The sequence below is a fragment of the Talaromyces proteolyticus genome (assembly GCF_021365285.1).
Source record: "Talaromyces proteolyticus strain PMI_201 chromosome Unknown BGW36scaffold_1, whole genome shotgun sequence".
In the NCBI taxonomy this organism is placed as follows: Eukaryota; Fungi; Ascomycota; class Eurotiomycetes; order Eurotiales; family Trichocomaceae; genus Talaromyces; species Talaromyces proteolyticus.
This window is the reverse complement of record NW_025764277.1, coordinates 2,206,672-2,233,724: the sequence shown is the minus strand read 5'-3', so window position 1 is coordinate 2,233,724 and position 27,053 is coordinate 2,206,672. Positions and strand designations below refer to the sequence as shown.

General features: G+C 44.4%; 9 protein-coding genes across 9 annotated transcripts; 5 read left to right on the top strand and 4 right to left on the bottom strand.

Annotated features, from left to right (window-relative positions):
* Positions 1-464: 464 nt before the first annotated feature.
* Positions 465-1,211, top strand: BGW36DRAFT_286475 (putative flavoprotein; the record flags this gene model as incomplete). Its single annotated transcript, XM_046210419.1, has 1 exon — positions 465-1,211. One exon carries the CDS (start codon positions 465-467, stop codon positions 1,209-1,211), a length of 747 nt encoding a protein of 248 aa, XP_046078082.1.
* Positions 1,212-1,895: 684 nt separating this feature from the next.
* On the top strand, positions 1,896-3,820 carry BGW36DRAFT_286139 (putative MFS multidrug transporter; the record flags this gene model as incomplete). The annotated part of the gene is made up of 2 exons (XM_046210386.1): positions 1,896-3,600; positions 3,675-3,820. 2 exons carry the CDS (start codon positions 1,896-1,898, stop codon positions 3,818-3,820), a joined length of 1,851 nt encoding a protein of 616 aa, XP_046078081.1.
* A 403-nt stretch (positions 3,821-4,223) lies between these two features.
* BGW36DRAFT_353867 (Tannase/feruloyl esterase) lies at positions 4,224-6,030 on the bottom strand (the record flags this gene model as incomplete). The annotated part of the gene is made up of 4 exons (XM_046213474.1): positions 4,224-4,811; positions 4,881-5,430; positions 5,486-5,621; positions 5,679-6,030. 4 exons carry the CDS (start codon positions 6,028-6,030, stop codon positions 4,224-4,226), a joined length of 1,626 nt encoding a protein of 541 aa, XP_046078080.1.
* Positions 6,031-9,131: 3,101 nt separating this feature from the next.
* BGW36DRAFT_403036 (uncharacterized protein) lies at positions 9,132-9,925 on the top strand. The gene is made up of 3 exons (XM_046218876.1): positions 9,132-9,328; positions 9,384-9,443; positions 9,498-9,925. The coding sequence occupies exons 1-3, from the start codon at positions 9,181-9,183 to the stop codon at positions 9,827-9,829; spliced, it is 540 nt and encodes a 179-aa protein (XP_046078079.1). The 5' UTR covers positions 9,132-9,180; the 3' UTR covers positions 9,830-9,925.
* A 2,850-nt stretch (positions 9,926-12,775) lies between these two features.
* Positions 12,776-14,944, top strand: BGW36DRAFT_286242 (putative C6 transcription factor; the record flags this gene model as incomplete). Its single annotated transcript, XM_046210394.1, has 4 exons — positions 12,776-13,519; positions 13,574-14,283; positions 14,347-14,511; positions 14,566-14,944. 4 exons carry the CDS (start codon positions 12,776-12,778, stop codon positions 14,942-14,944), a joined length of 1,998 nt encoding a protein of 665 aa, XP_046078078.1.
* Positions 14,945-15,454: 510 nt separating this feature from the next.
* Positions 15,455-16,845, top strand: BGW36DRAFT_353863 (WD repeat protein; the record flags this gene model as incomplete). Its single annotated transcript, XM_046213473.1, has 2 exons — positions 15,455-15,705; positions 15,768-16,845. 2 exons carry the CDS (start codon positions 15,455-15,457, stop codon positions 16,843-16,845), a joined length of 1,329 nt encoding a protein of 442 aa, XP_046078077.1.
* An 83-nt stretch (positions 16,846-16,928) lies between these two features.
* BGW36DRAFT_285017 (putative ATP dependent RNA helicase) lies at positions 16,929-19,319 on the bottom strand (the record flags this gene model as incomplete). The annotated part of the gene is made up of 1 exon (XM_046210283.1): positions 16,929-19,319. The coding sequence occupies one exon, from the start codon at positions 19,317-19,319 to the stop codon at positions 16,929-16,931; it is 2,391 nt and encodes a 796-aa protein (XP_046078076.1).
* A 476-nt stretch (positions 19,320-19,795) lies between these two features.
* On the bottom strand, positions 19,796-20,959 carry BGW36DRAFT_435326 (uncharacterized protein; the record flags this gene model as incomplete). The annotated part of the gene is made up of 2 exons (XM_046221411.1): positions 19,796-20,793; positions 20,843-20,959. 2 exons carry the CDS (start codon positions 20,957-20,959, stop codon positions 19,912-19,914), a joined length of 999 nt encoding a protein of 332 aa, XP_046078075.1. The 3' UTR covers positions 19,796-19,911.
* Positions 20,960-21,488: 529 nt separating this feature from the next.
* Positions 21,489-22,827, bottom strand: BGW36DRAFT_367605 (uncharacterized protein). The gene is made up of 2 exons (XM_046214887.1): positions 22,035-22,827; positions 21,489-21,975 (listed from the first exon to the last, which is right to left on the bottom strand). The coding sequence occupies exons 1-2, from the start codon at positions 22,567-22,569 to the stop codon at positions 21,722-21,724; spliced, it is 789 nt and encodes a 262-aa protein (XP_046078074.1). The 5' UTR covers positions 22,570-22,827; the 3' UTR covers positions 21,489-21,721.
* Between the last annotated feature and the right edge of the window lie 4,226 nt (positions 22,828-27,053).

Genomic DNA, 27,053 nt, shown 5'->3' with positions numbered 1-27,053 from the left:
AATTCAGACCATTGGCAGCCATCGTAGCACGACTCCTGCATGGCGCGGTAAGTGACATCGATCCTTTGTTTTCCAATAATATGCATTGCAAGGCATTGACTAATGCGGGCCTGTTAAACATCCCTGATCACACGGATGCAATGGGCCGAAGCTCATCCGAATGTTCCGCGAGTAGATTTGTTGTTTTGTTTCTCAAATAATCGATAAACAGAAAGTCCTGCTGAATGTCCAAGATCGTGCCAAAAATTATTAGTCGTGTTTCATTTCAAACGAAGGGCTACCACCTCAGCATGCCTCTCTAGGGCTACTTGGTAAGCAAGGCGGGGAGCCCTCCCGCCGGCTTTTTCAGGCTCTTCACCCCAACCAACACAGCAACACGTACTACATACTCCAGCCTGCGGAGGACATGTACTCCTAGGACTATATTGAGTCTTTGTTTTTAGGGTTCCTAGTACTAGATCGCGATGTCCCAAACTACAACCGGCCTTGATGGTGGTAGCTCTGTAGATGATGGTTTGACATCAACACAACATGACGGTCGCATGCATCTTCTGCTCGGGGCTACCGGTTCGGTTGCGACTATCAAAATTGGCAACATCATCAGCGCCCTTGCCCCTCACGTTCATAAGTCGAAGCTCTCGATAAGAGTGATTCTCACCACCAATGCTCAGCACTTTCTACGCGGCCAGTCAACTGAGCAGCCCACTGTCGCGTCTCTCCGCTCGCTGCCAGGCGTGGAGGCCGTCTACGACGACAGCGACGAATGGGGCCCCGAGCCCTGGCGCCGTGGCTCTGATATCCTGCACATCTCCCTACGGCGGTGGGCCGATATTTTTGTCATTGCGCCTCTCTCTGCAAATACCCTAGCTAAGCTTGCCAATGGGTTTAGTGATAACTTGCTAACCTCAGTTTGTCGGGCATGGGATACCGATGGGCAGGTCGACGGCAAGCGGAAGCGCATTCTAATCGCTTGTGCAATGAACACAGCTATGTGGCGCCATCCTGTGACAGCAAAACATCTATCAGTGCTGGAGAAGGACTGGGGTGCTATGAAGAATGAGTCGACCGGAGAGGAGACGGGATGGTACGAAGTGCTGCAGCCACAGGCAACAAAGATTTTGGCATGCGGGGACGTGGGGATAGGCGCTATGATGGAGTGGACTGAGATTGTGAAGATCATTGAGAACCGTCTGGGACTAAGTGATAATTGAGAGCAATTTCTTAATTGTCTATGAATTGAACTGTTTCGCCTGGTTGACGTTAAATGCCACAACATTTGACCCCTTTGGCGTTGATTTGCTTATCTCTTCGTGTCCAACTTTGCGCTATTCATTGCCAATCATGCGGCTTCCGGTGGTTTGTCCTGATCCTGCTTCGTTCTTCAACTTGCATGGTGGTGCATGCATTAGCCCGAATTATTCGAAAGTCTCCGCTCCGCGACATCCCACCAGGGCTCGGGTGTGGCCAAAGCTTGTACCCAGCAGTTTTGCTCTGTGATGGGTAATTCTTCTATAATAATGGACCCAAACAGTCATTTTCTGTGTTATTCTAGAAACTGTGAGGTGAGATAGGAATCGGGCGAGGCTGGCCGACTCGAGCACGTTTGGTACCAAGTACTATGGCGCGATCGGAGCCCGCCCCTCCATGCGGGTCAAGCCCCTCTAAACACGACAATTTTCTCTCTGCAAGACCTTGCGCATGATCAAAAGAGTCCCCAGCCTAGGGACGACTAGGCCGAAATCGCATGCGCCATCTCATAATTAACTGTCACTGCGTGCTTTAAATCGGAAAGGCAAAGCTTTTCGCTATAAAGCCCGTACTCGGCGTCGCTCCCCTCGCTGCCCTGCCTAGCTCGAGACGAGTCGAGACAGTCTCTCGCACTGGTAAAACCGACTATGGGAGTTTCAACTGTCGATGAAAATACGCCTCTGCTCCCCGGCCATGGAAGCCTTCAGTCGCCTGACAGACAATTAAGGCGCCATGCAGGGCTTAACGAGCACAGCCTGGATCGTGATGTCGAACCAGGGCCGGAGGAAAGTCTTGAAAATCCCGCCACATTAGATCTTATTAAAGTATCTTCAGTCTGCACGAATAACCAGATTGACCCGGGTCTAGAAAGAGTATTATCTGCGACTGGTTTGTCTGATGAGGATCAGCATGAGCAAATCACGGCTTCGAAGTCAAGTCACTTTGTCAACGTTAGCCCCCGACAATTTTGGTTTGTATTTGGCGGAATTCAAATAGGTTATTTGATAGGGTTTTTCGACGCTACATTCATGGCATCCAGCCATCCTGTGATCACATCCGATTTTCATGCGTCAAATTCGGCATCTTGGCTGTCTACGGCTTTTCTACTCACATCAACTGCCCTTTTGCCCTTATTCGGTCGAATATCGGATACGGTTGGGAGAAAGCCAGTATATATCTTCTCTATTGTCGTTTTTTTCATCACTACTGCTTGGTGTGCGTTGGCTCAGAGTATCGGCAGTTTTATTGCAGCCCGGGCCTTCTGTGGAATCGGTGCTGGTGGTGTGTTCTCTATGGGCATGATTCTCTGTAGCGACCTTGTTCGTCTAGAATATCGCGGTATATATCAGTCTTACATTAATCTGACACTTGGAATTGGTGGCGCACTTGGTTTTTCTGGCGGTGGAGCTCTCTGCGATCACCTTGGTTGGCGGGGTGCTTTTGGTATCCAGCTCCCTTTCATCTTCGTTTACCTACTTATTGCCATCTGGACAACTCCAGATAATTTGGGACGAATCGATCCGAAGGACGAACACTTGGGCATTCTCCAGTTACTCAAACGTATCGATTTGACCGGCGCCTTCTTACTCACGATCGCCGTGACCTCTCTCATCATCGGCATCAACCTTGGCGGGAACGTACTCTCATGGACGCATCCCCTTGTGATATCGTCCTTGGTACTTGCAGTGATAGTCGGGATTATCTTTCCATGCTACGAAGCCCGCGTAAAACGCCCAGTCATGCCACCCCGACTCCTTATTAAGAAGCCACATTCATACATCGTTTTTGGTAATTTCTTCGGCGCGTTGTCTATAAATACCGTCATGTTCAACATTCCGCTTTACTTTCAGGCAGTCAAGCTCGAGTCTGCGACTGCCTCGGGACTTCACTTACTATCGGCAACTCTGGCAATTACATTCTCTAGTGTAGCAACCGGCTTTTTGATGACTTGGCTACGGACAATGAAACCATTCACTGTCATAGGGAGCATCTTCCTAGTTCTTGGGGGTCTGTCTACTGCGTCACTCACCTTCTTCAGCGTTCCCTATGCTGCTACTTTATTCTTCATAGCTTTATCGAGTCTCGGCCAGGGGTTCTCATTCCCGGCATTCACCGTGGGTATCCTCGCAGTCAATAAACAGTCGGAACAAGCTGCGTGCGTCACCACAATGAGTCTATGGCGGAATCTCGGATCTGTTCTAGGCGTTGCCATTAGCAGTTTGATTCTTCAAAATTCCCTACGAGTCCGTCTCGAAGAAATCGTTACGGGGCCAGATAAGCAACGAATCATTGAATTAGCTCGCAAAACCGTCGAAGAGATTGCCACTTTGGACCCTGTACACCAAAAGCAAGGTATGAAGAGAAATCATCATATCCGATTCAGTTTAATGACGAATGCTAATTATATCCTTCTTTATCTATAACAGTCATTCAAGCTTATAATATCTCTCTCAGACTTACTTTTCTATCCGCTGCGTTTTGGGCATTGATTATGCTTCTTTTCACTGTTATTTTGAAGCTTCCTCGATTAGGCCAAGCAGAAAAAAAGCTACATGAGGAGAATGATGAATGATAACTTTGCGGTAAACGTGAATGAGTGCCATATAATTTGAGCTATCTTTCACACTATCTTGCCAGGTTGCCTGGTATCTAGCTGGTGGCCTTCACACAGTATATAACCCAGTCTTGTGGGAGAATAGACCTGAAAGTCGTCGTTCTCAGAAGCAAACAAAAGCAGATTGTGACATAAAAATCAGTGTACATGTATGGAAGTTCATTTCATGGAAGTTTGAAACGGCGAAGGTAGTAACAAATATTTTATACTAAATTGTATTCTTAACAAAGTTTTTCCCACTAGGAAATGGCATTACATATAAGTATTTTGCAGATTTTATCCAGTCGAGGAAGCTCCCTATGAATATGATAACTGGCTTCGGAGATGTCCAATTGACACAATATCAACATTGGGGTGCTCTCTAAAGTTCGATGGTTCCCGTTGGCAAGCAAGCCCAGCTTTCTGGACGGGAGGAATTGCCACCAAGATACGTATTTCTTAGTGGGTATTTGCAATGAGACCGCTGTAAAGAAATCCCCTGAGTGGGATCATCGTTTTTGAACTTCGTTCCTGTGATAGTCTCTGGTGCAGTGCCGTTCTCAACCCAGGCGACCAACGCTGCGAGCACATTGTTCTGCGGCACGAATGGGATTCCTTTAGCAGAAGCCCCGCCGCCCTGACCAAGAACCCATGCCCCGGGACCCGAGTTGCAATGATACATTCCAGAGATTCGAAAAAAACGGAAAAACTCGTCTAATTCAGACGTTGTTGCCCGCATGCCCCGCAGGAGATGGTCGTAGAAGCGAGGCGTGTTGAAAGACGTAATCTGATTGTCTTGTTGGCCGTGAAATGAGATCATTTTGCCGCCTATCGACTGAAAGGTGGCCAGAGAAGAGGGCCAGGTTTGGATATCGCCTGGGTTCAACGCTTCAGCAGCAGCGGTGTCTTTGAGATTGAATGTAGAGGCGTTCCAATTAGGATTACTATAGACGACATATTTGAACCAGTCCTTCAGTTTTCGTTAGTTTGAAAAAAAAGAGAGAAAGAGAGAGAAAAAAACGCATAAATATGAACCTACATCTGAATAGGAAAATGGTGCACCAGCATATAGCTTCTCTGCAGCATAGATTTCACTCCCAGGCTGCATGGCCGGATAGATGAGTTCGCCGTCTTCGCGGAGGAATGGACTAAATACTCTCTTCACTATCTCCACTTGAGTTGGCGTTAAACAATCTGTTGTATTAGTTGGTCCAGAACACGCCATGGCCTCCGGACGAAAGCTACAAATTGTTGGATCCTCAATAATGCCGTCAAGAACGCCGTCGAGGCCATCGCATTGATTGAGAACCTCATTGTGGATTAATGTATCCCATGTATCAGCTGTAATAAAGTTGCTTGAATTGACAGATCCTGTGATTGGGAAGAAACTTGCCCTCCATGAAACCAGATTGTTAAAATCGACGGCCGGAGACCCGGCCACAATTCCATCGAAATCATGGGGGAATATCTCCGCGGCTTTGATGCCTTGCCGACCGCCTAATGAGCATCCCATATAGTAAGACTTTGTGGGTGATTTTTGATAGAACGCCTTAGTCAATTTCTTGCCAGACGTCACCATTTTATGCAGTCTGAGAAGTTTTTTAGTGTTTTTTGCAGAGCTTGTTTTAAAAGGAGTGAACATACGATCTCCACGCAAAGTCTGTGGTGACATCAAGGTTGTTCAGCATGGCGATGGCAGTAGTACCATTGTGCCCGTTGTTCGACCCGACCGTTGCAAACCCCTGCGATGAGCCATACGCCAGATCTTCATATTTTATGCCTGTGGGGTAGTATATAGTTAATTAAGGTGGTTCCACTGAGTAGCAGAAGAGCTTACAGCCATCAATACCGCCATTTCCAGTTCCCAAGAACCGACCAGTCCAGTCGCGAGGCAGCCACGCTTCAAAGGTAATGCTTGACCGATGGGATGTTGGAATGCTTAATGCAAGCCGACATATATCAGACGCAACAACCTGGTTGGGCCGCGAACAAGAAGCGACATTGTCAGGGAAAGTAAGATTGGTCCCTCCAGGTACATATTCTAAGACTGTACGCGTTGAGTTGCGGATGTACTGCCTAGGCTTCAACGAGAGACATTTTGCTTGGAAGTCGCTAGTAGACGCGGCGTTTATCACGTGTAGACAAGTAGCTACCAGTGTCGCAATCACAAAATAGTAAGAGGAAGCCATCTTCCATTTTGGGGTTATATCAATTGATACAGAATAACTTGTCTCGAAAAGCACCTTTGACGAGGAGCAGAACAGCAAACAATAGCACCCAAACTAAGTCTGGAAAAATCGAGTGGTAGCTGATAGATGCAAGGGGTTCGGTTTATTTCAATGTTGCAGACATGCGACTACGGTCTGATGAGAGTGAAGCAGCAATAACGCATAATTAGATCAAAAAATAAGAAAGAACGCCAAGTGTTGAGATCCGAGTTGACAGACAAGGATTAGCATAAGCAGTCTAACCCTTTACAGTGACCTCATTAATTTCGCGTCGCTCAAGATAATTGAAACATCAGTTGGTCCATTTTCATGACCAGGATATGGAGAACGGACTTCAATGCACTTCAAATCTTACAAATGAGGAGCAAGAACCAATTAAACCAATTTTGCGTGATAGTTGACGCTATACCCTTAATACAAGGGTCTCATGGTTAGGGTTACACTACCGAATGTCCGGGGAGAAGAGGCGGGGGGAATGTGACCAAAAACCTGGAAATTTCTATATAGTAAAGTAAAGTACTAGATTCACTAGTAAAATATTAGGAAATAGAATATTCAACTATCTCCCAAAAAAATTAGATTGGGTGTACGCAGTGACATTTAGGACGCACGTATCAACAGCCCCAGCCGTATCTTAGGATCAAGAAAATCGATGACAACAACGACTCCAATAAGAATTCCTACAACCACCCCCCAGGTGATGACGGAGAATCCGATGTAAATGATGACAGCTATGGTAGGGGTGCATATGAATAAGCGTTTTGCTTATTCGTATTACATATGCCAACTTCAATTTTTGCACCTAGATAGTTTAAATCCACAGTCTTCGCATTCATAAATACCGTCATTAGTTTACAGCATTCGCCATAATATGAGTAGCTTGATTAACTTCTATCAGACTTTTCTCTAGATTGAAATGCGTGCAATACTTTCTAGTCCTAGGAAACTAGATATTATTCAACAATTTCTTCTATATGTTGGCGAGGTCTAGGCGCTTCTTTGCAAAGGTAATGTGGCAGGAGCACAATTTCCAGTTGCGGCGATTCCTGAAGGTAAATTCAATTTAAACTCTTTCTTTTGGATAGCCGTAGCAGGTGTTTGAGAGCTAGACTGGTTTGCTCTCAAGCCGAAAATATCGAACAGCAAGTTCATTCAATCCTTGACTAAAGTTCCGAGGCAATTGTTTCGTTTTAATACTAGACCAACAATTAGGCTCTGTGCCCAAACTGACTATGTGAAATGAAGGTATTGTTGGTACGAAACTGTATACTGGATGAGAACTGTGTCACCTTGAGAATAGAGAAGACCCATGAAACCTCGGAGTGATCTGATCAAGATGTAGGGAGTGCAGAGATATAAGCGCTGCTTCACCAATACGTTATTAAATTAAATCTCATTTGTGGTTATGTCATACCCCTTACCATAGATTAACTAAGCCTAGCCAGGCCATAGACATCATTCCTGTTATGCAGATCTAGTGCCGCTGCGCTGCGTTGTAGCGCCTTCTTTCTGATTATTTAGTATGCGCGAGGCGCGGTTTCATGTTATTAGTAAGAGTGAGGCACCTTATATTTGTATTTATAGAGTTCTTAGTTCTCCTTTATGCCCATTTGGGTGCGTTTGGTTGCGCTTTAGAGATTTCTTCCACTTGCCTACTTGCGACAAGGCTTCTAGATTTATCCCTTTATATTATTATATCTGAAAGTATTTACAAAATATCTTAAATTTTTAATATTTATTTTTAAAATAAATCTATTATATACTAGCCCAATAAATTCAATAATATTAGATAGTAGGACCTCCATGACCTGCCACCTCCACAAGTCGGCCCTACGCATCTCTCTGGCGGTATCCTGTCGGTGCACTAGGACCCGAGTGTCCCCGGGGGTCCGCTAAAATGCGCGCCTTGGGGGCCTCCTCGGCCTCTAAGGGCCCACTAAGCTTGGCCTCCGAGTGGCACTTATAGACGGCCTCCCGCGGCCGCCGACAGAACTGTGACAGCGGTAACGTAGCATCGATCTCTCTCTCGATTGAGATTTGGTTGTATCTACGAAATGCTACGCAAATAACAGCTCGAGTGGCAGAATTGAGCGATATGGCGGATATGGGTCGTTTCGCCTCCTATTATTAGTGCTGATTCATACTTTAGTAGACTGAGTATTCGCCATTTTGGAGTATCTATGAGGTGAATTGCGTGACTCTCTTCCATTATGTTTAACCTATAGATGTTGCTTATCCTTTATCCACTGGAATAGGCCTGAACTTGGTCCAGTCATTAGCAATATTAATTAATCGGGTCTTAGTGTTTTATTACTATGACTACATACATAATCTGCCCTTAACGAAAATGAGCCCCCAAAGTAGTAGTTAGCGTCGGCGGAATGATTAAGCTTTCATTCGTGTATGATGTGGAAATACACCGAAATATGTACATGCCAAGATAAAGTCTTCTGTCAGTTGCATGAGGCTATATTAATTTGCCCTTACCACCATTCCACGGCGTGGCGAGCTAACTAGACTCAACACGGATGCATATCCCGCCGTATTAAGTTGTCTGATCAGGACTCGAAGGGGTGAGACTCCCTATTTTGAACATAAAGGATCAAGGACTAAATTCACCATAGAATTGAGGCTGTACCATTGTCAATTTCGTCCCGAACCCTGTCTTCTGAGGTTTCTAGATTTTGGCAGTCGAAAGAGGAAATACTTCAGTGGTGATTCACAGCATTGGGGTGTTTGTTAGTTGCGCGGCAAAACGCCTTTTGGGTGTTATGGGCTAGGTTCTTTTTACCTTGTTTGGGGCCATAAGTTGGTATTAGTCTCGAAAGAAGTCGTCATCGGTAATATGCATTAAAGCCGCACTGAGCTGGAGTATCATGTCGCTGACCTGCAGTAACAATGATATCTTGCAGTGAAACCCGAAAGCCATTAGCTTTCTCAGTAAGAGATTCGTAATTTAACTCATAAGCTTATTGCATGATGATCAAGATTGAAATTCACCCTTACAGAGGTCTAACATATATAGATGAGTGCCCATGTGAATTAAACCTGCAGTAATCCCAGGAACAAATTATTCTAGAACTCTGATCTTCCCTTTGACCCTAAGTCACCATGAAGATCCCTTCCGCTCTCTACGGGGTGTTGTTGCTTACCACCAAAGCTATATCGCATCCGCTTGGCGAACAGACTAATGATGGAAACACTATTACTCTCTACGGCTACAATGATAGTACTATTCGACAGCTCTTCTATGCTGATGGTGAGTGCCCGGTTTTGATATTCAATTAATCCCTGAATAAATGGTATATCCATAGGTCTCGCATACTTCGGGGACTCCTCTGCTTGGACTGGCTCTGTTGTCACTGATGTGACTTGTAAGTACCTTTCCTTTTTTTCAAATGTTAAGTGTTTGTTGATCCGTGATATAGTTGACTACTCATCCAACCCTGGAACATTGTCGGCCAAAGCGGTAACAAATGGCGTGACACTCCCCGAAAATACCCTGCTGTATATCCGTCCCGACACCACGACCCCTCTGCCGTTAGGCTTTACAGGTAGTAGTACCCCCTCTGGTGTCGTAACCGATAGGTGGTCCTTTTACGAGACATACGCCTTCTATGAGGAAACCAACGGGAACGAGCTTCAATATTTTTACGTTAAGGAAACAGATGTGACGGGAATTTGGCAACTTTACTGGGATCCTGTAGATGAACTTAGTGGCTATACAAGGATTATCCTTCGTGATTATATTCCCGAGTGAGGTCTTCCTCATGTTCAAGGAGACTTTCTCTTAAGACACCATTTGTGTTTTTCTTAATGGTGAATGATTCCTAAAAGGAATGGGGGAGGGGGGAAGAGGGAAGAGGGAAGAGGGAAGAGGGAAGAGGGAAGAGGGAAGAGGGAAGGGATAAGTACCTAGCTCACTCGAGGTTGATACTATCAAATATATCTATTACGATTTGGAGATTATCTAGCATAAGGAGCAGCAGGTAAGCGATAGACAGGGAACCGGGAGCCACATCCTCTGATTGAGCACCCTCAAGTCATTGTTCTACGATTGTTCTGGTGTCTGTATTGAAATTAAAATAACAGCACTGCACTATCCCAGGTTTAATGGCAAATAAACCTTTTAATACATTTGCTTACCCGATCATGGTGAATTCTCATTCATCTTTGAAACATAAATTTCATTCTATAATACACTTGCTATAATGAATTAGCGGCGGCCGTACATTTGAAACTAGTTTGACGGATCCAAATTCCAGTGAAACGTCATTCGTCTCTTTCTGGGGTATAGTTACTCTCCGCAAATCTTCAATCTGTTGGTTCTATTGGGATCGCACATAAATAGTTAGTGGCGGCCGCTTTTTGGTATTCATCATCAACGAGAAAATTTCAAGTCAGCGCTAATCACCAATGATCCTTCAGCCATATTGTAGAATTGTGATTTGGCCGTACACGCAACGGGCTGATAGATAAAGAGATGGGTGAGGTTGAACGCGCTCATAAAGTCTGCCAAACCTGTGCGCTGAGGAAAAAAATCCGTGACAAATTATTATCTGCCTGTGGATTTTGCCCAAAAAAAGAAAATATTATGCAACTATGGGACCCCAAAACCAAGAGAAGGAGGACGTCGCACATACCATCCTGGTAGAAATTTTGTGGCAATTCCACCTCAGCCATCTTTAGTTAGTTCCTGGAATGAGCTAGAGACGAGACAAGCCTGGGTTAATCCTATCTTGCGACCCATGAATTGTACATCACAACAGTCAATTGACAAACATGCCTATCAGTATGTTTGTAGTGTTATCCGCGCCGCAAACCTCACACCGGAGGGTATCGGCCAAACACTACTTGCGGACCTTCGACTGCTTGCTTCCAATAGTATCAGCCGAGCTATTCCACCAAGTGTTATTGAGGTTTGAAGACACAGTTACTTCCCCACCTGCTGGCTACTCCATTCTGCTCATTGGAATGCTGCTCGTCACTGAACCTCAGGAGCCGAAGACTAGCCTTCAATTGCATGCCCTCAATAGAGAGTCTATCTACAAGACTACCAAAGCACTTATGTCACAAGTATAAGCCATCGTCGACACATCTTTGCATCTAGTTCAAGTTGCATTCCTTATCGCAGCATATGAGTATATCTCTGGCCGCCTAGAAGCCGCATACATTTCTGTAATGTCGTGCATAGGCATGGCACGGATTTTGAGGATTGGAAAACCGCCAATAGATATTTCGAGGGCCGCAGTGGGAAATCACGGGTCTTGGTCAATGGAAATGGAGAGGACGATTGTGGCCTGGGCTATTTCGACATTGGAGAGGTAAGAGTGATCATAACTTTAATTTGGATACGTTATTGGCATCAAAGTCTAAAATTTGATCTTAGAATTATCCTTTGTGAATTGCCACAGAGACGTCTGCGGCCCTTAACAGAACTCAAGGATACTGCTAGAGCTCACAGAGCTTGATAACAAGATTTACACGCTTCTCGGGGTAGTCTTGAATTAAAATTGGAAAACGCAAGACACAGACACACTATCTACCGTCTTTGCTCTCGCAGTTCGGTGAGTACCTTGGCTATTCACTTTCATACAATGGCTAACCGGCACCCCTAAAGATTGCTCTTTCTTCTCCATGACGTGGGAAATCGATCCTTCCTGCGCTCGCAGAGCTAGTTGAGTAAGGCAAATATAAGTTGACCGTGAGCTTGAAGGTGGCTGGGCATTGTTTTGAGCAGATCCCGAAGTCATGAATGATGTAATGAAAGTAAGTGGATGGAAACTTGTTGTTGCACTGTAAAATCGATGGATGGAGTGAAATCAGTCAACTAGTCGGCTTCTCACATATTCATCTCCCATTTCTATCTTGAAGTATGTGTATGATTTCAAATTTCGGATAGATGTTTTGAGTAGAATCCATCTCTGTTAGTTAACATTATATGGGATCACATGTAAAAGATAATAAAGATGAATCCGCAGGCAAAAGGGCAGAGGAGAGCCCATTCCAGATGCGGCCTAGCGGCACTCGGCTACACTTGCCCCCTCTCCCTCTATCTACAACCAAGCTGCGATTCGAGATCTCAACCTCGCGATATTAACCGATTACTCGACCTCCCTCACATCTTCGTCCATACTAGATCCAATTCGGGATTGTTATATCAGATATATTGCGCATTTAACTCGCTTATTTACTCCGGTCCTTCTTGTTGTTGTTGAGTACCCGTTTGCTTGCTCTCGTCGGCACAGCACATGCCACAGTGGGTAACATTCGTTTTCAGCTGTCGGAGAATATTGATAATATCTTTCAATGGCTAATTTATCGTCTCTATATAGCTTTGTATCTTCGAACACACTGACACACCGGATCTAATCAGCCCCATTAACAACCTGTCCGTCTCGCGACCACATCACCATCCTTCTCCGCGCAAAACACCCTTCAGCGATTAGTTTAGAACCTCTCATGGCAACATCAACCTGACTTATTGAAACGATCCCCAGGCTATGTCCTCTGCGCATGCATGTAGGGGCTGACAATCATTATGTATCGTGCAAAACGTATCCTATGCCGCTCCTGATAATCTCGAGTCTTCACAATCCTCAGTTCAGGGTACTGGCTTCCTCTGGGTAGTAACTAGCACTTCGCTGCCAGAGTTCGACGCGCCCAGGGATTTAGGGCGATAGTTTAGTTTACACCGCGGCGCGCAATGCGGAATCCTTCACTCGAGACGGGACGGTCGTCTGAACACCAGGACCAACCACATGTAGCACAACCGGATGTTGAAATTCGCAGGGGTCCTTCGAAGAACCTAGACGAACCACCACTAAAACCCCGTGAGGTTTCTGAAAACACAAAGGCCAAAAGAGTTCGAACGGGCTGTCTGACCTGTCGAGAGCGTCATTTGAAATGCGATGAAACCTTACCAAGATGCCAAAATTGCTCAAAATCCGGAAGAGTATGCAAGCGTGGCATACGCCTCAATTTCATCGATACGCAAACAGTGTCTCCTCCTTATGATGTTACCCCACCACCTGGTACTCGTTTCAATTTCCAGGACGAGTCGAGAGAAATTGCGTCCGAATATGTTGGGGGTTACGAGAGATACCCTACTTTGAATCATCATAGCGAGAACCCCAAAGAAACCACCTCTCAATTCGATCTATCCGATATTTTAAATGCGCCTGTACTCCAACGACAACCTTTGCCGGCATCGCCTCCTATTCTTCCGTCCTACTCCGGTGCTAACCATCATGAAATACATGAGCCTCTTTTCAACAATACGCAGTACACTACGCAGTCTTTTATTCAACAATCTAATTTCCTGCCGAAGCCTTCAGTGTCGTCTTCCGACACACGCCCCTATCTCAACAGTCCCGAGGAAGTTCTTCTTATGCAAGTCTTTGTGGAGGAAGTAGGTTTATGGATGGACTCGATGAATATCCACTGCCATGTAAGTTAATGTGAACAGTCTCTGTAGCCCCGTCATATAGCTGACCTCTCTCAGTTTACACAAAAACTACCTCTTCGTGCGCTTAGCGAGCCCATGCTCCTTAACGCCATGATGGCATGTGGGGCGCAACATCTTCATCTTGTCAATGCGTCTTTCAGTGAGGATAGAGCACTTCATTATTATAACACTGCATCTCGGGAATTAATGACACATTTGAAAAATCCGGATAGGGACTCTGTTCTCTGTGCCATTGCTGCCGTCATCCTGAATTCTTACGAACTGATGTGCAAAGACCCAATGCAGCGAATGAATCATATTGCTGGTGCTAGAGCCCTCATCAAGGAGTGTCGGTGGGATGGCAAGGCTTCTGGGATAGGCAACGCTTGTTTCTGGCTGAATGTTGGTGTGGAGTTATTGAGCTGTCTTCATTTTAATTGGCAGATGGCCTGGAATCCTGATTCTTGGGGTATGGACATGGAATCAGAACTTACCCCTTCGCAAAGTCTATTCGGCGATGAAGAGCTGTGGACACATAGAATGGTCTATATTTGTGCGAAGGTGGCTAACTTCCGGGCAAGCATTCCTGAATTTCAAGAGCTAGATCGTCATACACATCAGATGCGAATTCAGCAGCGTTGCCATGAATGGAATACTTATCAAAGGTGGTGCGATGAATGGGCGAAATGTGTACCGCATTCGATGATGCCCATGGGCTACCTTCAATCATGGCAAACAACATCGAAATCGGCATTCCCGGAGATCTGGTAAGTCATCCTGCAATCCAAGCATGATCATCCACTTACAGATTTCATCTTTTATTCTTCCAGGCTTATCAAGCGACCTGCAATCGTCGGTCGTCTCTTTTATCATACTGCCTGTGTTCTTTTGGCTAAAATACACCCAATTGAACCAGAATTCAGTCCAGAAATGCGGGATAAGCAACAAAGGCATGCTTATGATATTTGCGGCATTGTTGCGCATGTCAAAGACCGGTACTTCAAATATTACTTTAATTCTGTTTGCCTACAACAGCTGACCTGTCACAGTGGAGTTGCTACGATGTCAATTCGTTGTCTTGCAATTGCTGCAGAGTGTCTGGTTTCTCGTGATGCCCAACAAGAATTACTAGACATTCTCGACAAAATCATCAAGGAGGCCGGTTGGCGTATTGACTTTCTAAAAAGCGAGCTACAAGAAAAATGGGGATGGCACCAGTCCGAAACCAGAGGCTCTACTCCCATAAGTAGCAATCTATTGCTAAATTCTGAGACAGCAACGTCTTCCACACATCCGAAGCTACCTTCTGGAATAGTCAACCCCACGATGGCAGCAGCTGACTTTTCTATGGCAAATCATCCATACCAGGACTATTATGTTGCCCCGCACACTCATACTAATGATTACCATTACCTTCATACTAACTAAACCTAATTAGCTTCTTGATTTTGTATTATTTTTAAAGAAAAGTGTTTGTGGCTTTACTTTGACTCCTCGTACAACAGGTCACTTTCATTGGCTACAACGATATTTATGAACATCACGTTACATGCTAGACACGATTTGTGCGAACATTCTTACACAGAAAAATTCAATGTTGGATCTTACTTTGGACAAGTTTGTTAACTCTTTCCCTGTTTATACTGTATGATTTGTGCTATTGGTTTCACGAGACGAGCTATAGTTTGTTTTAAACAGCGATAGAAATAGTGTGAAAGATTTTCCATTTGCTATAAAATCTTCCCCATTAATTTTCAAATATTCAAGAGCTAGGCTAGGTGTATCTATTTAATTTTCCTTGTTGACATTTTGGAAGTCCAGGCAACGATAAGGCAACAAGGCATCCATTTGTAATCAACGAAAACCCACCATCCAATCACGACAACATTATAACGACAACACCTCGACCATCCAATTTCAAGACCGCTCTAAGCATCAATGTCAACTATTGTCGAACAGAGTAACCCCCCTGCTACCCCGCGGTATATCCTTCGGGGTCACGCATCTGCTATCCACGCTCTTCATTTCTTTGCCGGCAATACTCGCCTCATCTCAGCGGACGCTGAGGGGTGGATCGTAGTTTGGGATGTAACCACCAAACGCCCGCGGGCGGTATGGAAAGCCCACGAGGGAGCGGTCTTGGAGGTCAAGGGATATATGTGTTCAGGGCAGGGAATGGAAATATTTACGTATGATTCTTCCTACTCCTTTACCGATACATATATCCAGCTAATGAGAAACGCGCATCTAGTCACGGTAGAGATCATAAGCTTCGGGTGTGGCGAATCAAATCCTCAGCGGACGAGTTGTTACTCAATCGTATTTTGCCAGTCGAAAGGAACCAAGTTAACGATTCTTCACGCCGAGAAGTGTTGCCTGCAGAGCCCTGGCTTGTGCATTCGCTGCCAGTTAACGCACTTAACTTCTGCGCTTTCTCCCTTTGCTATTTTCGGGAGGCGGTAGCTGCACGAGCACCTGAGGTTGACCCAGGCGATTCCTCGCGTAGTGAAAGTGTTGAAAATGCTCTATCTGTGTATTTTGCCGTCCCAAATGCACTTAACTCTGGCGCTATTGATATTTTCCATCTTCCTTCGGAGAAACGTGTATCCACTATCGCGGCAGACACTTCAATTCAAACAGGTATGGTAATGGCTGTCAATATATTGCTTACTACTCAAAACCAGCTTTACGTGCTATCGGGCTACGAAGATGGCCAAGTCATGGTTCACATCCGAAGGTCTATCACGGATATGTCCACATTGTGGAAATGGGAAAGGATTTATGTGTCTCGACCTCACAGTCAGCCAGTTCTATCATTGGACAGTGTAAATTTTGCAGCCGACAAGTCGTTTTTCTTGACCTCCTCCGCCGATTCCCTTATTGTGAAGCATCCCATTTCTTCCGTCGACTCCTTAGGCCCAACAGCAGCGGTGGTGGAGACAACTCCATTAAAAGTTCTCAACACCAAACATTCCGGACAACAGGGACTTCGCGTACGAGAAGATCAAAAGATTTTTGCAACTGCTGGCTGGGATTCTCGCATACGTGTTTATTCATGCAAGACTATGAAAGAGCTCGCCGTGTTAAAGTGGCATAAGGAAGGATGTTATGCTGTTGCTTTTGCTGAAGTACTGTCCTCTCTGTCCAATTTCTACGCATCAAACGAATCGAACACAGCGCATAATGCTAGCGCGGATACCCAGGTTGCTCTCTCAAATGAGTCTCCTCTTCAGATTATACAAAGCCAGAGAAGTCAAAAAGCACAACAGATGCATTGGCTAGCAGCGGGCTCCAAAGACGGGAAAATCTCGTTATGGGATATCTACTGAAATACAAATGCGCGACCGATATTTGCAAAGAACAAAATAAACACAAAAGACACGCTTTTTATATGCAATATCCAAAATGCAACTCATGCCAAATTGAACTCTCCAGCACCGCCTCCAGCCAACTCCCGCATCTTGGAACGCATTTTGCGAGCTGCATCATCGCTATTTGCGGGACGTGGCTTCTCGTCGTTATCGTCGTTGTCTCTGCCGCCTGAAGAGGGCTTCTTTCTCTTCTTGTCGTCACTTGCATTGCTCTCCGATTTCCCGGATACTCGTCTGTCAGCTTTGAAGTCTTTCCTAGTGTCGTCCTTTGTCTGCCTCAGACCCGGAACATTAATTTTGGATGGTCGGTCCCGAAGAGCAAATGCCTTAGCTAAATGCCCTAGATGAAGCTCTTTGATGTTGAAATAGCTTCTTTCAGCGGCAACGTGGGTGGCATATGCACGGATATGGGACTGGAAAGCTTTTCGAGCGAGCTCTAGTGACTGTGGATCTTCTAATGACCAACGCTCGACATCAAGCTGCCAATCTGTGGCTTTCGCCTCCCATCCACGACTTGTAGCGTCAGTGTTTCCACCGAACCCACGTTTCAAAAGCTCGTTTGCGTCTGTGCGAGTGAGGGCTTTCCCGCCATCTCGGTATCCTTTCTTGAGAATTTCAACATAATTTTCCTCACTTCCAGGTAAAAGGAAGACCATTGCTCGACCATCACGACCGAGACGCGCTGTTCGGCCAATTCGATGCAAGTGCTCGTCGGAGCTGAAAGCAGGATCGTATTCTACAACCAAGTCGACATTTGGCAAATCGAGACCTCTAGATGCGACATCGGTGCAAATGAGAACAGCTGGCTCTTTGCTCTTAGCAAACGCACCCAGAGTTGATGTGCGAACGTATTGCTGCAGAGATCCATGCAATTTGTATATAGTAACAGGGTTAGAAGGATTGGAAAATGCTGTCGCTGGGCGAATTGTGCCATGTTGCGCTGCCTTGCTCTTATCCCTGTTTTCCTTTTCGTCATCTTCTTCCTTGTCATCTTCCGATGAATCAGCAGCTTTCGCGTCCGTATCACCCGAATCTTTCCGTGTGAAAACCTCGAAATGGAATTCAACCGAGTCGGCACATGAAACAAATACTATAGCCTTCATGACAGATCCTTTGCGCGCAAATGTACGCTTCATTAGAGCTGTAAGAGTAACCAAACGAAGTTTCGACGCCGCGACAACATATGACTGCTTAAGTTGAGCAGGAACTGTAAAAGCAGCCTCTTCACCTTCCGAGCCCTCCTTACCATCTTCGTCCGTTAGCTCAGCTTTTATGTACACTGCATCCTTCAAACTGATTTCTCCTAATCGCTGTACATTCATTTTCAACGTTGCGGAGCATAATACGGTCGTTCTTTTCTCAGGCAAGCCAACGACAGAACTCTGCCGTTGCCGCGTGTCAAGCTTCTTCATAATCCCTTGTATCTCGTCCTCAAATCCAAGATCCATCAAACGATCACCTTCATCCAACACCAGCCACCTGACGTTGCTTACATCCAGCACTTGAGTGTTATCCAAGTGATCGGCAAGCCGACCTGGGGTAGCGACAAGGATGTTCAAACCTTTCCGTAATCGGGCTTTCTCAGACTTCTTTTTCTCGCCACCGATAACTGTGCCAGCGACTATCCAATGCGCACATCGCAAAAGGTTCTCTAGGACGACAGATATTTGCTTACAAAGTTCTCTCGTTGGCGCAAGAACAATGGCAAATAAGCCTGAATCACGATGAACAGCATCCATATTTTTGCTCTCGTATAAAGATTTGCCATTGTACCTTAGGGCCATAATCCTTTCAACCAGTGGTAGAAGATATGCAAGCGTTTTTCCGGACCCGGTCTGGGCCTGTATGAATGCATCGCTGTCTTCTTTTAAAAGTTGCGGTATAGATGCCTTTTGAATTGCCGTTGGTGCCTTCAACTCCATCTTTGTCAAAAGGTGAGCAGCAAGTGTAGAGCCCAAACCCAGGGCAGTGAAATCCTCAATTCCATCAATGAGAGGGGCATTTGAGGGCTTGGCTTGTTCCTCCTCTCCCTCTCCCTTATTATCCTCCTCCTCTGTAGCATCTTTCGGTGTCGGATTAAACGAAAAAAGCGACGATATAATCTGCTTTGGCTTTGGTCCTCTTCCGGGGGCACCCTCGCGAGGTTCTCTATTTGCGGATGTGGAGGGACGGAAATCTTCATCCTCGGTTTTTTGCCTCTTGTTCGGACGAGGGCCGGATTCTCCTCGCGGACCGAGGCGCTCATTATTTGGATTATTTTCTCCAGTTGGCTGGCCATTTGACCTCGAATTCCTCGAGCGCGGAGCACGCTTTCCCTGCGCGACTTTTTTCGCTGAAAGACGATCCCTCCATGAACCACCTCTGAATTTTGTCTCTGGTTTGAGCACTGAGTCCCCAATGGAAAAGTTCAGAAGCATCCCATCGTCCGCCATGGTGAGTATATAGTCTACCCCCGAAAACAGAGCGCAACAGGAATTTAGAGGGCAGCGATGGAGGAAGACTTGGTGTTGTCGAAGAATCGATGTCGGGCGGTGAGAAATTATTTTTTATTTTGTCCGATTTTTTGCGGGGTGCTCACCGCCTTCCATAGAGCAGGCAGAGCCAGGCGGTGAAGCAATGCTCTCAATGTGTAAATATTGTCTATTTGACATGTCGAAAACAAAAAAAAAATTAAATCCGATTATTGCTATGTAACAACATTGAGAAAATGAATTTGGATTTAGCCTCAGCAAGAACCATCCTTTCCAAGTAGCCTCCCATTCCCGCAGAACAACACCAAGAACACTTCTCATTTTAACACTTTTTCAAGACACTAAAAAAGAACCAAACAGAGGCGTTCAACAAATAATAACTCAAAAACCACGATGATAAAAATTATTTTTTCTGGCTGCCAAACTGCTTATGGAACAGGACAATGGCTGATGTTCCAGAGCCAGGGCTGAAATAATTTGCGGTCGGGCTCAAATTTGGAATTCGAGATGAACTGATCATTGATATGTGCGCTTACTCTTATTGTGCTGTTTATTATTGGCACCTTTGCTCCATGTGCTCTTGGTTTTGAACCAGATCATATGTCTTTCCCCAAACGCCGAAGACATAGCCCAATCTGACCGACATCTTGATAGTCTCGACAAAGCTTTCGTCTGCGATTTTGATCGACTCATGCGCTCGGCTTATATGCCTGCCTGCAGTCTCGAAAGCGTCTTGAGCCACTCCCCATTTCTCGTAGATCCTTTTGAGCTCCTCCTGGGCTAGTTTATTGTTGTTGCTATTCCATTGGAAGCTCGCTGATGTGCCCAGTACATCTTCGTCGATTTCCAGGTTGAACGGCGGTCCTTCAAGTGTGTCTGGGGAGCCAGTAATTTCAGCAATCAAATCGTCCATGAGTTTTAGATTCTTTGATAGGCGAGCCTTTTTGGCAGTCGAAGCGCCATTAGCAGCCGGTTCTTGGACTTGGTCAAGTTTGCGCTTCCTTTTTGTGGAAGACGACATCTCTTGCGGCTTTTGAGGTTTTCCCTCCGTGGTTTGAAGACTTTCTTGGATGTTTCGAGCGCCTGAACTACGATCTACCACGCTCAATGCTCGGCCAGACTCGGAGGAACTTCTTTTGACTGCCACCTTGCGTCCAGAGCGTCGGGGTGCCTGCGAGGGGCCTTCTTCTGAATCTCCGGTGGTCTCTTTGGCCATCTTGCTTTCCCTTTGCGGTGCGGTGTCTGGAGCTACAACTGTCACATCGTCGTCTGTTGTAATGGCTCGTTTCGTCGCCTTGGATGATGTGGTAGCATCTTCATTTTCACCGACGACACGTCGATGTGGGCAGCGCAGTTTCTTCTTCCTGCACTCGCTACAGGCCGGGGTGCGCTTCACTTTGGCTTCTCCGGGCTGCGATGCGATCCATGGTCGCTTCTAAAATTTGTCAGGATATCTAGCCGTGTAGTTGGTTTTTCTCACTTACCCCATTATTTTGAGGAGCGGAGGTTTTGCTTTGGTTTTGAGTCTCGGAATCCATGGTAGGCGAATTACTTGTCTCTGGCTGCGAATCCTCAGCAGGCGGGGTATCGTTTGATGACATTATGTTTTGTGCGAGAATGGCTGAGATTCTTCGCGAGAAGTACGGAAGCGTGCTTGATCATACAGTTGACAGCCGACAGTATTTGAAGGTTAGGTCCAAGGGATTGGAGAATTCCGAAGGATTTGGAACGGATTGTGGAGAGTAGAGAGAAGGAGAGGCCCGATGAGATGATGGTGAGAGACAGTTATATGGCTAGCTAGCTAGCTAGCCCATTTGGGGGGCTGGCAGAGAAGGTCTTCAGACAATAAGCATGTGAATAACAACTGATTGACAAACAAAACCTCATGTCATGTCATGTCTTCGGTTTTGGGGGGGGCTGCTTGGAGGGTGCAAACGTGCAGGAAAACAATGGGTGGGGGAGCGCAGGCAAACTCAAGACAAGAAGAGGGCAGCAGAAATTGACAAAACATAAAAGAGCAATGAATTGTATTATTTTCCAAGCAGGTGGCAGGCAAACAAAGACGATTGTCTATGCGTATTTATCAATAACAACGGCCCTCTTATGTGTGCTTCAAGGAAGCAAATCCCATTACAAAGGAACATCTTTAATTTGAATTCTATTCTTATTCTTTGTTCCCAAGAGTCAAGACAATAAAATAGGTCTTGATAGAGACCCAAAATAAAGAGACGGCTGGAACTGCCAGTATTCACAATGGCATTTTTGACAGCGCAGCCCGTAGAAACGCCAGCCACAAAGAAATAAGAGGACATGGCACTATTGTAAGACAGATACAAACCAAAACATGAATGAAAATATGTATATCAGGGCCACAGCTCAACCTCCTCCCACTGCCCAACCCCATCGGAAGCATCTGTCAATGTCGTTCTCCAACGGGAAGCTCTCTCTGGGCGAGTCAGGTCCAGCCTGTCCACCTCATGAACACGGATTACTACAACTCGGAAATTCTCTCTAGCAGTAGCATCGTGGAGGTCCGTAACCTTTTGTCCTAGCTTGAGATTAGGATCTGTGGGTTCTTCGCTTAATGGCCGTCCGGGTGCCGGGTTCTTGAAGGAGCCTGCATTATGACCCTTTAATAACCTCAATAGACTTGGACAATACAGAAAAATACTATACCTCTCATAACAGGGCTGTGATTCGCAAAATATGCGGTAATCTCCTTTTCCCATGTCCACTCAGAAACTGTTGATGCTTGACTTGGTCTTTTCCTGAGGCCCTTGATGATCTCTGCTCTGGCAGTCTGCTCAACCGACTTCTTTGCATCATCTCCAATCACGAATGCCGTTCCCCTCAGTCTCCACTGCGTCATTACCTCCTTCACCCAGAAAACAACCTCGATCGCGCCGTCAAATTCATTGAACTGCTCAATCTTTTGCATGCGCGTGTCTGTAGTGAATGCTAACATATCCGACTCAAATTCTAATGGATTCAATTCGTTTTCATCTCTCAGCTGCTTTTCTGCTGAGGGATGGAGCTTAAGCTCTCCAAAAAATCCCCGGAAACCGCAGTACCTCACACGGGGAATCGACGAGCCATTCTGGGAGTCACGCTCTACGGTGGCTACCGCCATGTAAGGGTCTTCTTGTTTTGAGGCATGCTGCAAAAACAAGCTTTTCCACAGAGCAGTCGGAACTGTGGAATGACTTGCCATGCTAGATGTTGTACCAGAAAGATGGAGCAGCTGGTGTTGTAGTCGACGACTACACGTCTCTTTAATAGCGTTTATGGCCAGGTTTAAAGCTCGATGACGGCTGAACCTTTCCCTATACAATTTATTATTATTCAATTCTTTGAAGTTCAACAATCAGTTGGCTGTTCTTGCTTGATTTTGATGTATACACAATGTCGAGAATCAACGAGGGGTCAACAGTGACGTCGAGACTGGCCGCTGACTCAGCAGGTGATCCACAAGTTTATCCATTCTAGCCCTGATTCAATTGCTTCAAAATAGAAGCAAAATTATATATCATCGAGGGTACTGGCATAGTATTTTTTTTACGGAGTGGGGACAACGGTTTTGTAGTCTTGGTAACAAAATAAGTATATGACTTCAGCTGGTTTTTTCCAGCAATCACTCTATTTCGGGGGAAAGTCCCGAAGATGGCGAATTCTAAATTCCCCTGAAACTGGAAATTTGGTGCTATTTATTAAAAATCTTGAAAATTAAAACAAAGACTTCCATTTCTGTTTCAAGTCAACTTTATGGTGGTTGGTACTTTAGGCGAACCAAATCTAGTTGCCTACGCCCATGAATAAATATAGTAACGGACAAATTATTTCCTACACTGGAATGGCTAGTAAGTCAATCCGATAACATTCATATCCTACTAAACCCCGATCTAAAGCTATCTTTGGTTTCAAATTTTTTTGTGTAACATGCTCCTAGAAGGATTGCCTCCCCAAAAAGGTACAATCAGAGCCGTTGTTATTGATGATAATGGGAACACCTCTAGCGAATATGTGGCAAGCTTACACCATCTTTTCTCAACAGCTTTTAGAAGGAAAGTTTCTAATATATGCCTCATTTTTGGTTTCTAGGTTACTAATCATAAGTCTGGCACGACCGACAAAGTTCACGAATTTTATATTCTTGAGGGAGTTTAGAATTCGAATACTATCAATTCTGAGGGTGTACGAGATGTGGCTTTTTGTAACATTGAAACCCTTGCCCTTGTATAGTTGATTCTATTGAAGTGTCTGTTTAGTGTTTAATTTTGATTGTTGAGCTTGGGCTTTTAGATCCCATTGACCTTTGCCATATTTCTTTGATAAAATACAGCAACCGTTACATCAATTGCCGAATTTGCTCAAGCTACTATGGTTGAATACGAAACTCCTGAGTATCATCTTCCATCATAGTATAATTTCATTTATGTCAATGATACCCATTTTCGTGTGAGGCTGTATACAACTCAAAGTGATAATTACACATGTGGTAATGTGCAAATATAGGGAAAAGAAAGACAAGAAAATGCGTCGCATTCAAATATCTATTTGATCAAGCGGCACGTCGATGCTATAAAACGGGACGATACGACGTACGATAGAACTGACATCTTAGAAACTTAATGTTATGCGCCTTATAAGCGACCTTACATTTTATTTTCACTGATTATGGTGCATATGGTGAGGAGAATATAATATGGACACCACGTCGCAAGCCTTGGTATATAGCATTCGATTCCCGAAATACTTAAGGGGCTCGTTAGTACATATATTAATGTATCAATTGATGTAAATATCTTCCGTATCATATCGATATCAATTGTTCCCCGGCCTCTTACATTTCTATCCGGTAATATCCTTAATGGTTTAAAATGTAAATAGTCTTTATTTGTCTATGTCAATTCTAGTATGGCCTTAAGTGATTTACTAAGGGCCAAATTATCAGATATAAGCGTCCTGATTGTGAGATTCGGCTTAAAAATCTTCACATCAGTAGCTTATAAGAAACACTTAGAAAATATGTACCCAGGTCAAATCATAATGGTTATGTCGGATTCAGAGGGGTATTTCACGGCGAAGTACTTAGTATACTTCCTTCTTAATCAATTTTCTGTTCCTCAGAGATGACCTGTATTTATCTTTCATGTTTTCGAAGCTTTTCTAGCCATTTGATTACGGTACGTTCTTTCCTCCGTTTGAAGATTCAGGATGTCATAATTACTCAACATCGAGATGTTATAACTGGAACTGATGTAGTCATCTTTTGAAATGGTATCTTTAAGATTGGGGCCCCTTGCAAATATTTTACATATTTTTAAGGCGGCATATCAATTGATAATTCAACGCAGAAATCCTCAAATAGGTACATATGTGTCCTTGTTATTACATGTCTATACACAAGTGATTGGATACACTTCGAGTCCCTCATTTTCTCTCGCCATGAGCATGTGGCTCTATATATACTAGTCGCCATTTCATACTAATCCCGAATATATGTATCAGACAAAAATGCCACCTTGTGGCAATTTGCCATTTATGGTGGGCATTGAAATTAAAAAATGATGCAAATATTACTCGGGGTAGTGTTATAAATAAATATGATCTGAAGCCTTCTTGTAATCTCATTAGACTGTAATATAACCATTGATGTATTAGATTGACGGTTCATGCTATCGGGGATCATATTTTTACAGAACCAGACATTTATTTTCTAGGTCATCTCAAAATCCTAATTCCTCCATTCATCAATCATGGTAATATTCAACAAAGGGCAGCTAATCCTGCATAAAAGCTACCGAGATCAAGCCGCTGTAGGGGATCAAGGACGAGTTATAGATCCTATCGTCGATACAACCAACACCTTTACAGGCGCATATCTTGTTTGCTATTCCCATTCATTCTGTGAAACTTAAAATTAATCTCTCCCCACAGGTCCAGAATAAGTTTAACCCAGAAAGTATGGAATATGTTGTGCGTGAGGAAGATATCGTGGGACCGCTGTGGCCAATAGTCCTATAATCCCAGTAATTTGAGGAAACGTAGTCACCATCACTTTCAACATCGACCAGGCAAATATTATGGGGGCAATTTGCCTTACCAAAGGCAACAAATGTAAATATATGATATCACCCGAACCCGGATCGGACATTCTTTACAAGTGAGGCAAATCCGGTGGCAAAGGAGATCCATATAGCTTAGATGTATATATGATTATTTATAACATTTTCTAAATTCATTTTACCACATTGGAAACCAATACTCCATACTGCTATACACGCGGGACTGCATTTGAAATGAACACGAAATATCAGGAAGGACAATTCGTTCAATTCATACCCTATTACGGTAACATCTCTTTCTTTTTCTGTTAAAGAACTTGAACGGGAATTTTGATCCATGATAGATCAGAGTAGTGAGCATCGAGGTGTCGTTCTTGATGTTATTTTCAGTAAAGATGGCCTTTTTATGGGGCAATACTTTGTATGAAGTTTCCTTCTCGAGCTAAAACATACAAAATCGAAATCGCTGATAAACATGTAAATTCGAAAAACAGGTCCGAGATACTCAAGAGGGTCACACCGATGTTGTCGATGAAAGAGATATCGTCACCATAGCATGAGTGGCGATTTCTTTGACTATTTCAATTTTGCCATATATGACATCCATAATTTAAATTCTGGGGCTACAATGATGTAATTAATGGCTTTCGATGAGTTTCAATTCTATTTTAGATTCTATAATTCTAAAGTCTTGAACATTTCAAATTCATGACTTTGCGGATATCCTAGCACATTGTAATATTTTAAAACACTAGTTTTCAGCATACCCACGTACAAGTATGGACAGTTTGTTCAATTTAACCCCGAGTATGGTAATAATTCTACTGTCATAACCGACGTTTTAGCACAAAATGACATACCCTCTAGACAATGGCAACGAGCACCAAGGTTTCATCATGTGTTCTTTACCTGACGATGACAGCAAATATACAGGCTACTATCTGGTACGAGCATTAGCCAGGTGTCATCTTTATCTGATATGAAGTTCCATATTAAATTCTCATGCAATCCAAGGTCAACGATCAAAACTGGGCATGCATTGAGCGTATTCATGAAAATAGAATTCTTCGAGTAACATGAATTCCTGATAGCGAACTACTAAATTACGACGAGATTTACAATCATTATTTCATATTTTTTCGCATTATGGCGACTTCTTTCCTCTTTGGAAATAAGGTCCGGCGCCCGTATCCCAAATGATACAGTCATTTCATCACGGGAGGCGTTGTTCATGGCAAGGTCACCATTGATATGGTTAACTTTAAATCGTATTTCGGCTTATGTATTTACAATCGTTTTCTGTTTTTTAAAAAATTCACATTCACGTCCGTCTTGATCTCCAAGTCGATCGGATCAATAACCTCAGCACAGCGACTATGGCTAAATATAAGCAGGGACAGTTTGTACGGTTTAAGCCAAGCCATGGTGAGTAGTCCTTATCTCCTGGATATGAAACGAGGAGAATAGGTGTCACTAAAAATCAATGAAATCGAGCATGTTTAATTAATGTGATGAACTTTCATAGACCCCGATATTGATCATAGAGGATACATAGAACGTGTCTTGACTAATGAAAAGGGCATTCCTTCGGGAGTTTATATGGTGGCTCTCCTTTTTCTCTCAGAAGAAT

Coding starts and splice junctions, on each gene's coding strand:
- BGW36DRAFT_403036 (XM_046218876.1), top strand. CDS start 9,181: ATGAAGATCCCTTCCGCTCTCTACGGGGTGTTGTTGCTTACCACCAAA. Junction 9,329..9,383: donor ACAGCTCTTCTATGCTGATG/GTGAGTGCCCGG, acceptor GTATATCCATAG/GTCTCGCATACTTCGGGGAC. Junction 9,444..9,497: donor TGTTGTCACTGATGTGACTT/GTAAGTACCTTT, acceptor TCCGTGATATAG/TTGACTACTCATCCAACCCT.
- BGW36DRAFT_367605 (XM_046214887.1), bottom strand. CDS start 22,569: ATGGCAAGTCATTCCACAGTTCCGACTGCTCTGTGGAAAAGCTTGTTT. Junction 21,976..22,034: donor TCACAGCCCTGTTATGAGAG/GTATAGTATTTT, acceptor GTCATAATGCAG/GCTCCTTCAAGAACCCGGCA.